The sequence below is a fragment of the Leuresthes tenuis genome, unplaced genomic scaffold, assembly GCF_036924035.1.
Source record: "Leuresthes tenuis unplaced genomic scaffold, fLeuTen1.0.hap1 SCAF_11, whole genome shotgun sequence".
NCBI classification, from domain to species: domain Eukaryota; kingdom Metazoa; phylum Chordata; class Actinopteri; order Atheriniformes; family Atherinopsidae; genus Leuresthes; species Leuresthes tenuis.
The window spans coordinates 17,262,269-17,274,116 of NW_027325365.1; the positions used below are offsets into that span (position 1 = coordinate 17,262,269).

The following is an 11,848-nucleotide window of genomic DNA, read 5'->3' on the forward strand; positions in this document are numbered from 1 at the left end:
CAACCTGGATGGGCCAAAGGCGGAGGAGTAACTTCGCGGGACTACATGATAATAAAGTCATCTTAATCTTGAAAGCATTCGTTTGGTTTTACGTGTGGAGATTAATGGCATTCCCATCCAGCAGGTGGAGACAGTAGAGTTGTACAGTAGGTGTTGCGATCCGCCATACAACAGAAGAACAGATGGCGAGAAAAAAAAAACAGGAAGTTTCAGCAGAAACCAACCTTTTCACACCACTGAAGTGTTTTTTGCGCCCGTTGCTCAGTTTTAAGATTCCATCTCTCCGTCCGGCTATTGAGAGGCGACCAGATCCAGGATCACCCACCAGATCAGGAGGATGTAGCTTTGGATTTTAAAGAGGAAATCCCACATGTAAGAGTCGCTCAACAGAGAAGTTACCTGGTGTTTTTTAAGGGACCATTATGGAGAGTTCCCATTCTCGGCAGGTCGTCTTTACTCAGGACTGTGGCGACTGCCGCGGCTTAAGGTGATCCAGATGTGAGCGGCACCGACCTCCCGCAGAGGAAACAGCAGCTGCAGGGGTTTCTGTCGTCGAATGAGTGAGAAGACATGGATGAAATGATCACCCTCAGCTCAGACGACTCTGACGTGGAGATCGTCGGCTCCTTCAGTGAGTTCACCACAAAGACTGACCCTTTGCCGCTGTCGGAAGTGCGGGTCGACATTGAGGCCGTGAACGTCAACATTCCACCGGTAAGGTGTCGGTGCGCGATTAGTCACCTGAGCGAAGGGAAGCAAATGGCACTCATGTGGCTTTGTTTCAGCGCCTTTCCCTCCCTTCTTTTTTTATAAAGCTTAACCAGTGTGTTAACGATGCTGTAAAAGGAAGTATTTGGAATGTGGCAGACTTTTTCACCTCACAGCACCAACATAATGGGCGTAGATAAAGCACCAAGTATGTGACTGAAGTCTAGAAGTTCAGCTGTTCATAGTGATGCGTTATTTTGCAAATGCAGCCAGTACCCAGCAGTCCCTCGGTTTTATACAGGCTCAAATTTCAGAATGAAGTCTGGCCTGTTTCCCTGTTGTTTCGTGATGAATTAAGGAGATTAAAGGTCTGGAGCTTGGTAGTTGTTCGTGGTTGAGTGCAGGCATGGAAGGCTTTTACTGTCTTTACTGTCGGCCAGAAAGCAAACTTTAGTAGTGGCCAATTTGCAGTTTAGTTCATTCCAAAAGAAGAAATGCACTGTAAAGCTGGACAACACTATAAGGTCTGTGAAGAAGACCACAGAGGGTTCAAATAGTTCCCTGGGTGGAGAAGAACTCCCTCACATCCAAGTTCGAAGCACCCTCAAAGCAGTAGGTGTAATATGAAGAGGTGCCATCGTGTGTAAATGCAAAGAGTTTACCTCAAGATGCAAAGCTCTGGTACCAGTCAAGGACAGGAAAGGTAGGACTCAACCTTTGGAGGATGCAACCAATATGAACTGTTGCAAGAGGAAAAGAAAGACATCTTTTGTCTGACATGGTGTCATGGCACCAGCAATATATAGGATACTATAGGATGTGACTGCTCACAGTAGCACGATGAAGTCTGAAGCATGCAAAGAGGTACTTTATGCTCAGACCCATTCAAATTTTTGCAGAGGTGTTAGGATGACCTTTCACTGCCAAGACCACATGGCAGAGACAAGCCTTGTGTCTCAAAAGGCAAAGCAGAGGGATGTTTTTAGGGCAGCCACACTGGTCACCGGATCTCAGCTGCTTCTCACTATCTGATGACAAAAAACAAGCAGCGACTGGAGGCGGCCGCATTTACAAGACTGATAACGTGTCTCAAAAGGGGGAACTAAGCAACCGATGCATTTCAGAGCTTACGAGTTTCAGGCTGATTGAGTGCAGAAGACTTTAATTCGAGATATTAGAAGTCATTCTCATATTTGGAACAGCTGGTTTGTCCAACTTGGACTGTGACTGTCAATCCAAGAATTCTTCATGCAGCATTTTTGCATAACCTTTGCTATAATTACAGCTGGCAGGATACTTGTACAATACAGCCAGCATTTATTACTTTATTTCAGCTCTGTTGTGATGGTGGTGAAATTAGAAAGTTGTGTCACTATGCAGATGTGTGGAAACGACTGCCCACATGTAATGCATTGCAAACATAATTCAGAGATTATAAACAGAGACGGGTAAGTTGAATGGCATATTGCATCCATTTGTCCATCATCGGATATTGTCATGCCAAATAGATCTGTGATCATTTTTCTTTTTTATCTAGAAATTTGAATGTGAAAGTGCTCATACATATGGATTGAATCGCCTGTTAATGCCTGTTTTGGACAAAGTTAACCCAACAAACCAGATTTGAAGTAGAAGAACTAGAACACAAATCTAGTATCGCTGTCAAACAGTGATGCGAGCACAGCCGGAATTTTACGGTTCAGTGGAAAAAAGAATCCAAAGAAATCGCGATGTAAGTATTAAAGTTCCCACATGATTTGTGCTTTTTAACCAGGTGTCACAATCTGCTCGTGTCTGTCACACCTGGCCCGCTGGTTGTCGCAACTGTGGATTCATCTCTTTTTTCTTTGGTCAGCCTCTGCAGACATTGTGCGTGGTTTTCAGAGAGTAAAACGCTACAATTTGGAAAGGAAGTAAAAAAAAAAAGTCTGCTTCGTCACAAGAGCTCACGTGCCTCTCGTGTCATAACAAAGTAACGCCGGGGGAATATGCTCTGGAGGACAGAAGGTCACATTCAGTTGTTCATGTGGTACAAAACATTATTTGGACATCTCAGATAAAGCAAAGACTTAAGGACGCTTTTCAGATAGTGACGCAATGATTAGATTCCCACTTTTCTTGCTGGATGAGTGGAATGGAATAGTTTCTTATCTAACATGTTGTCCGAGTATTTCTTACAATAGGTCGCACTCTGCGCATCCCCAATTTGAAGACGCAGGCAATCTATCCACACGGCCGCAACAAAAGGGAATCTCCTGCTTTTAAGGAGATAAAGGCAAAAAGTCTTTTGTGCCGTGCTGCAATAGGGTGGTTTGTGTTATTGTACAACCTTGGTGTTTCAAAGCATCTTTTCACATCCCTCAGACACAGAACGACTACAGAATAAAGGCTTCATAGAGAATCCATGTAGATGGGGATGGTTTCAGAGCCCCATGGTGATGGGACTGGCCAGTGGAAAAGTAATGCTGTGAAAACATTCTAAATATAGAGCATGTGTATGAAAGTTTTAGGTGGCTAAAATGTTTTTGCTGCTGACCCTGTCTTCAGCAGTGAGTCGCTTAGATTGTGTGATAGTGCTTCATGATGTCTGTAGTCTACTGAAGGCACCAGTGCACTCCCACCTCAAAGAATAAGCGGGAATCAGACAATATTCCTTAGTTTTAAGGATTCTGGAAAACTGCTGTTGTTTCAACATCATCACAAAGACTAAAGCCTTGACAGAAGAGTGGTACTTCATAATGATATATGCGATTTATGTTACCATGGCTACTCTCTCTGTACCTTGTTCTGTGGCTCGGGCCTTTTTACAAGATGGTAGTTACCATAATCTGATTTTGACGATGGCGGGCGGAAGGAGAAGTAGTTCCTCTCAACTGAGAATCATTTAAACCAGGTTCTGCTGGTGGTGGCACATTTACTTTACGTACCGTTTTTCTTGTTGATGATCATTTTCACTTTTACCCACAGTACTGAGTTTAGAAATCGGTATTCCAATTTCAGTGTCCACTCAAGAAGATAACAGTCTGTCCTGTATGAGTAGAAGTAAGTGAGGAGACAATGATGCTGTGACCTGTCGGCTGTTGACTTGTACGGTAACGCCTGACCCTCCGCCGCCGGAGAACCTGACGTCACCGTGGGAGGATGATAGCGAACTAATTGCTCTAGAAACTGACAGAAAAAACACGTTTAAACATCGTCCAAGCTGCTATACACGTTTGACGAAGAGGAAAAAACAAAAACGACCTTTTGTCACAAGTTTCGATAGCGCACTACCGTCGTCCGTTTCAAATCTCTCACCTAAATCTCAGCCGGCTTGTCGAAGTGAGGGGACCAAACCTAAAGTTAGCGGCTGTCATTTCTCTCTTACTCTCCGTGTCATTGCACCGCTAAAGCTGAATTTATTAATGAATTTGTTCTCGTAAAATTACTTAGTTTTGTTGTTACTTTCTTTGACACACTCAGTTTGTTATTATTTGAATGTTTAAAAAGCTACGTTCGCATTCCATGTCCTGGGTTAACAAATATTTTCCGGTATCTTGGAGTTACCAATGATACGACCACAAAGCCTAAGCATGAAAACTTACCTTACTAGCCATTTAATCAAAGGTAAACAGGGTTTATTTATAATTACCCAACAATTAACTGAGAGAAGTACAATTGTCATTATTTGCAGTTAGTCGTAGTCGTCCTCAGATTGAATGTCATCATGATGCAATGTTCAAGTTTAAGTATCAACACTGTCACTTCCCCCTTTTTTTCTCTGTTAGCTTCTTGAGAGAGTCGCTGCAATGTGGTCAAATGATGGAAATTGTAGATTAAGTGCAATCGGATAGTCTGTACACTGTGCTCACAGGGTCACAGAAACAGCCCTTGTTAAACTGATACTGATCAACATTTGTGGTGCTAAGCAATTAGATTCAGTGTGACCAGATCAGAGCAATGTCTGATCACAGATGTATGAGGCTGGGTTTAATCAGTAACTGAGACAAATATGATTTCCTTACTTTTATTGTTTTTCTGTAAGTAATCGTGTCTCTTTTACTCCCTTTTCCAGCGTTTCATTGATCTCACGGATCCAAGATGGGCTTTTCCGGAGCTCAAGCTGCGTAAAACGCCGGTAATAGACTTGACGGAAAACAGTTCAAAGGAGACAGAACTGGAGACAGAGAATTTGCCGTCGGAGGGTGGTTTTCCTTCAGAAAAAGACTGCAAGGATACAAAAACGGTCTGTTTTTTGCTAAATTCAAAGCAAAGCTGTTTGAATTCCCCCGCGCAACACGTGGAGCAAAACCATACGGCACATCCCTGTCAGGACACACCGGCTGTGAAATTGACACGATTGCCTTTTCTTGAAACTCATGTCTCTGAGCTGAAAACGGGGTGTTCTGTCCAGTTAACCAACGAGCCGTCACAAATGTCACTGTATTTTAGGCACCCTGATGATAAAAGGGAAGCCCAAGAATGTATAGATAATTTAAGGACAGCAACTGCACTAAATGTTTCTCACATGGGGTCTTTGGTCGATGAAGGTCCCCCAGAGGTGGAGAAATCTGCAACTGACCAACAAGAAAGCGGTAAGGAACCTGCAAATGCACAAGTGCGAGATAAAGGATCTCAGCGTCTTCAAACTCCTGCAGACTTTCCTACCTCGGAGGAAGGAAACTCTTGCGCAACCTCAAACAAGCACTGCAATAGTGAAAATGAGCCAGATGGCTTTCAATCATCCAACCACCTTCCCTCTCCACCTTCCACGTCTTCGTTTCCAGATAAAGCCCAAAGGGAAGTTCCCTGCTCCAACCAGGAACAAATGGACCAAGCAGAGTCGAGACAAAGCTGTCCCTCTGATCAGTCGTCCCTCCACTCTCCTGCGACCAGACTGACCTCTTCTGAACGGTACGAGCCTGTTCTGCCTGAGTGGGAGATGGAGACGGAGACTTACAGGGGGGACATGGGAATGGACAGTCCGTCATCTTTGCTTTGGCAAGGAGGAAGTGATGGAGAAGAGAGCAGATTTGGCATGGACTTCAGAGCGGTCAGTAGAGAGGACCGGCAGTTTGTGTGCCCAGACGCTCTTGGGAAAGTAATGTCTGGACCAACTCAAGCCCTGGTGAGAGACTCCACAGTTACATTCTGCAATGCTATGCCAGCCTGAATGCACAGCGTTTCTTTTTCATTTTTAATAAACACGTATTGTATTAAATGTATTTTTTTCTTAGATTAGGGAAGGTATTGAAAGTTTTGGAACTTCAGAGGTGCTCTGCCGTCAAAGCCTGAGCCTGGTTTACAGCACCATAGAAGAGAACTACCCAGAAGGCACTTTGCAGTTGTTGTCCGATCTGCTGCAGCCTGGTTACTATCCACCCAAAGATATCACCACTCACCTACTCTGTGGCATTCTGCTTGACCCGGTTTGTCCCCATCATCTCTGTTTGCAGGCTTTTAACCTGCTGATGAGGACTCAGAGGTAACGGAATCGCAGGAATGAAAGCATTGCCTTGTTATTCGTAGTCTGTCTTTTATCTGCCCCTCTCCTTGTCAGTCTTTGAATTCAAACATTGGACTTGCTTTCTCATTGCAGACACCACATAGCTAGTAAGCGCACAGTTCCGTGGGATTGGGAGTTGCTAACCTCAGTCATGTCAAATCAGGTAGTGCACATCATATGCAATCAGTGTGTGTTATATAGCAGTATACACTACAATGAATAATACCATAGATTAGGCACTGCATATAATCGTACAATAGTAGATGAATAACATTTTTTATTATTGAAAAATATCCATATTGTATATAAACTGACATTTGCCTTTCTGTTGCTCTCCTGCACCATTAGGACCGCACGAAGAAGCATCGATGTGAGGCCGTGCGCATGTTCCTGGATTACATTGTGCAGACTTTAGAGGATGACTTCCACGCAAAGTGTTCTTCATCCGGAGCCCATCATTCCATTGCGAAGGCAACATTGTCATGTGATCAGCAGTTTACTCGGGTCAGGTGAGTTTGACAACCGAATGAAATTGCAGTAAAACATTGAGACGTTTTGTTTTTTTTCTTTTCTTTTTTCCCCTCAAACATGCCATGGCGTGATAAACGTCTTAAACGATGCTTTGTGGGAAAGCTGAGCTTCTTGCGGTTCAAATGCACAAACTCACTTGTGAAGTCTCTTAGAAAATGAACCGATCAATGTTTTACCGTCAAAAAATGGCCTCGTTTCACAAGGAGTCCCCACAGCCCAGATCAGTTAGTCCATGAGAATTTTTTTTTTCCCAATTTATCCCCACAGATTGCTGTTGCATCATCCTGTAGCCAGCAGCAGTGCCTCAGCTTTCATGTGTTCTCTGAGTTCAGTATGCAAAAAAAATAAAAAATCCTCGATACGGTGATTTCAAAATAAAGGCGGCATCATTAGCTTTTGATTGACACCCCACAGAAAACCTTTTCATGTCCAAGAGAGCAAAAATGTTTGGAGGATACTTGGACACACCTTTAGAAAAGCTGTCATTTAAATATGAACCATTTGAGCTATCGGTATCACATTTTGAACTAAGACTAGTTGAGACGTAAGGCTGCATATGGACATCTGTTAACAAAAAATGTATGAACAAAAGAAATAGAAATATGTTCTTAGAATCATGACTTCAAAAACTTTTTTGGGGGCGTCTTGGAGGCTGTGTCCTGTGGGCTAAAGAGGAGAGGGAACAGCTGACTGGTTATCCACAACATGGTCAAAGGTCAACATCTTGGTAACTTGGAACATATGTGTGAAGACTAAAAGAGCACGAAAGTGGCCGAGCAGGTGTCATGCATCTCTGATGCATTATCAAGCTGTAAAGTGTTGAGCAGGTGAAATCAAATATCAAGCAAGGCTGAAGGAACACGCTCCTTTTCCAGCGTTTTTTTTTTGTAAATGTATTGTCGTGAAGTTCAATCAGATATACCGAAAGAAAAGAAATCCTATTGCATATCATTGCGGTCTGTGTTTTTATCTTTTATCTTTACAACAATCGAGCCCTCAAAGTGACAAGTGGCATCTTGTGCGAAGTGGTCATTTGTTTTCTTGTAACATGTACTGGATGTTTGTAATGGACTGGATTTAGTTTTTTTTCCCCCCTAAAATAACTTAAAAGCGGTGAATATAGATAACGTAATGCTTTTTAAAAAGTATCATCTCTCTCGTTGTTTACAGGGACGTCATCAAGTGGCTATTTTCAGCCATCATGAAATCGACAGAGCATGGAAAGAGTAAAGAAACCACCAGAGAGAAAGATGAACATATGAGGTGAATGATGAACAAATCATAAAAGCCCGTGTCACACATGCACTGATTTCCCATTAACCTGGGGACGACACTTGGTCAGATCTAGTAATATATATATATATGTGAAATGATAAGCCGCATCATCTGCTCACATGAAACCAATATCGCAGCATTAGAAAGGTGTTCAACCTTTCTCCTCCTTGGTTTCCATCTACAACAATTAGCCGCAGCACCAAGTGTTTTTGTTGTCAGCGTCTGAGATAAACCGAGGAAAGAAAGGTTTCTGCCGTCTGACCATAGATCAACATTGCGGCTGCTGTCAAACAGCTTGGCTTGATGAAACTTCTTTGAGCAAAGTGATTGCTACGATTAAACTAAAAGATCCTGCTGGATGCTGTGTGTTCATGTAGCCTCTCTTCTGACCACAACCCGTTGGGATATTAGGAGTTTAAACATGTAGAAAAGGGACATTTTCAGCTGCTTCCGTCCACTGCTGCTGCCGAGTCACACAATTGCTGCATGCTCATATGTGTTCTTATGGCAACATGACATGTTGATGCTGAAAACCGGCTCTGCAGTGACTGACATGCATCACTTTCACTGGCATGTCTGAGTGAAGTGTGGGGAGCCTGAACTGAATGCTATTGCATGGCTTTAGCCTATAGATGTTACGTATCCTATGGGTGCACAGGGCTATAATTGCTGGCTTGAACGTAGGAAAAAGATTGACATGTTAACCACTTTATTCAGGACAATTGCATGCCTTTCTTCTGTCAATTTAAGTTTTTGTCCCCTGCAGAATAGTGACCAACTTCCAAAGGATGCTGTCTCTTGCCCTTAAGGTGGACCGTTCTCCGGCCCTAAACTCTGCCAAGCTGTCCCAGGAACTCTTCCATGCGCTTCTTAGCCACCTGCCGCTACGAGCACAAAGGTGAAGAGGAGAGATAAGATGAGCATATTTAACATATATTCACTATAAATAATTGCCTTAAACTGAGACTTTTTAAAGCATTTTACTTGGAAGCTGAGACTATTAAACCAGGCAGGCAAAACCAATAAAAAAGATGTATGTAATATTGGTAAATATTCATTAATGGAATTTATACTGTAACTTGTATTTTTACAGCTTTTAAAGAAATTGATCCATTTATAACTTCAGGATTTTGTTAGTTTTGTTATACTATCTGCAAGCATGCCAAAAAGAAAAAACTTTAGTTTCTTCAACAATCATACGTTATGCTTTGATATTTTGATTTAATGGGATAAGATCCAAGCGGATTGTATCATCTGAAATAATCTAAATGCCCATAATTAAAAATGGAACAGAAGGGCTAAACTTGTGCAATTATCCCAGTGCCACGGTACTTCTTGTCCCGTTTTCACACTTCTTAATCTGTTCTTGATACGCAGGATGTTACTGCTGGAGAGCCTCGAGAGCAAGCTGCTTAGATGTAAGCTGTTGGAACATCTGCTGGACTACGCGTGCCCACAGAAAACCACTCTGCCCATGTCGCTCAGTCTGCTGCTACACTTTCTGAAGAACTGCGCTCTGGCACCAGACCCTACGGTGAATATCAGGCTTGAGCATTTTTTGTCTGTGTATTTTAATCTTCGTCACACGTTGAGGAGTATTAAAGGGGAACTCCAGTATTTTTAAACCTAGACTTCATTTCTGGCATGAAATACATTTATCTACTCACCGAGAACAGTTTTGCGAAAGTTGGCGTCCTTCAGGAGCTGTTTAGATAACTCTCGATCGGTGTATATCCATATAACCCACACGCATGGCTGCAGCACAGCTCATTCACTCTGGTAAGAACGTCCATCTTACTCAAAGTCGTCGTTTACATTGTCAAAATCTGATAAATATCCTGCCATGTTGTACAAAACTATCAGTAGCAAACTCCATGTGAAGTTAGCCGACTGTCACAGAGAAAGGAGTAAACAAACTGTGCTCCAGGGGGGCGTGTGGATGAAGTGGTCCCAGTAGAGTGCCTGTGTAGAAATCCCTCCGTTAGCTCTCCTATAGCCGCGAGTAGCCACATAACAGCACCTATTAGCTAACAGAGCAATAGTACACGTTTGTTCATTCATTCGTCTTAAAGTATTGGTGAAATAAAGACAGATAATGCCTTATTTAGAGGCTGTATTGTCCCTGCCCTGTTCACTCCGTTACATGTATGTACGCCGATCGCTTATCGATTATCTAAATAGCTTCCTAAGGACGCCGACTTTCGCCAAACTGTTCTCGGTGAGTAGATAAATGTATTTCAATTTCATGCCAGAAATAAGGTCTAGGTTTAAAAATACCAGAGTTCCCCTTTAAGATGTAATTGTCATTTTAGTTTTAATGGAAGAGAATTTATCATCCGAGCAGAATATACCTGACCTCTTAACGTTGTTTTCGGAGGAAATGTAACAAAATCAAAGAAAAACAAGCGCATGTCAGTTTACCTGATCCATGGGCGTGTTCTCCAGGATGGCCCAGAAAGGTGGCAGAAGTGGGAGGAGCTAATCCATCTCCTCTGGATGTTGCTGCTCAGCTACAACAAAGCCATGGAAGGTGAGCCGGTCGTCAATACGTCAACACTGCCAAACAGTACTTGCAGCTATGATAGTAAAATGTTAAACAACTAGATGAACGCTTGTTTCAAAATTGTAATGGACTTTTGTTATTTAGGACATTTAAAAAAAAAAAAAAAAAAAAAAAAAAAAAGAAAAGCTATCTGTACCGAGACAGATCACAGACGAATATTTTTGTATTGCTGTTATAATATTTTAGATAATATTTACCTAATAGATAAGCTCACAGGTTTTCTTTGTCAGGAGGCAGGCTGCGCTTAAACCCTCAGACCAAAATGTGATGTAATTCCATATATTTGTGGTCTGGAACTACTTGATCTGAATCTTAATTGTGCCACAGGAGGCTAAAACTGAGGTTTATTTACGTCTAAAAGATAAAGCAACAGACAGACTCTTTTGATGACCTGGTCGTTTATCGTTCTTCTCATGTTTTCCTGCCATTTTCCCTGCGTTCCTCTGGAACTCCTCTGGATTTTGCCTTTATTCCACCAAGTCATCGATGATTATTCAATCATAGCCTGTTTCACTGTTAGCAAGGTTATGGAAAAATGAATAAGTCAATTCCTTGAATCCTGAAGGCGTAGCTCAGAAAAACCCTTTCAGTTTTGCTGTGGATCTGATTATGTAAAGGAACAAACCGAGGCATTGGCCGAGCATTTTTCTAAATAAAAGAAATATATACGAGATTTGATACAATTTGAATTGTTCCAAACACGAATGGTGCATTTTCAACACAGCTGTTCAAAAAAATGACTTAATTTGACTGATCTAACTCCCAGTATATAATCTGTTATCCACAGGCTATCTGTGCAGCTCTAATAGTGAACAAAGAAGCAGAACTGGCACATTAGTCTACAGACCAGATGACATGATATTAAAGCCTGCTGTTCGAGAAGCTGTGGAGGCCTTCCTGTCCAGATCCCGGGCTGATCTCGGCCAAGCCTTACCTCTTCACGTGGAAGAGTCCCTAACTTATTTGCAGGATCACCTCCTAGATGTCTGTCAGCGTTGAAATGAAAACTCCCTTTTATTTTTGTTTTTAAGATTAACTTTGAAGTGTCTTAACTTATATTTTTATTGATCTTTGTGTGTTGATTTGTACAGGTATTTTAATTAAAATCAAAGGCAGAGCCTTGATGAGTCAAATGTCTAATGACCTCAAAATATATGTGAGGAAATTTTGAGACAATAAATCTCGCTTTTCATTTGAGTGTGTTGTCTCTTTTTGCCAGAAAAATATATATGTGTTTTCCATTCAGTCTGTTCTTCTTCCTCCACACGTGAAACCATTACATCATT

The 11,848-nt window shown here is 42.1% G+C and overlaps 1 protein-coding gene across 1 annotated transcript; it reads left to right on the forward strand.

The window, feature by feature from the left end:
- The first annotated feature begins 215 nt into the window (after nucleotides 1-215).
- Nucleotides 216-11,754, forward strand: simc1 (SUMO interacting motifs containing 1). Its single transcript, XM_072395835.1, has 10 exons — nucleotides 216-714; nucleotides 4,763-5,815; nucleotides 5,925-6,172; nucleotides 6,287-6,356; nucleotides 6,542-6,702; nucleotides 7,895-7,987; nucleotides 8,766-8,897; nucleotides 9,377-9,533; nucleotides 10,445-10,529; nucleotides 11,350-11,754. Exons 1-10 carry the CDS (start codon nucleotides 571-573, stop codon nucleotides 11,559-11,561), a joined length of 2,355 nt encoding a protein of 784 aa, XP_072251936.1. The 5' UTR covers nucleotides 216-570; the 3' UTR covers nucleotides 11,562-11,754.
- The last annotated feature ends 94 nt before the right edge of the window (nucleotides 11,755-11,848 follow it).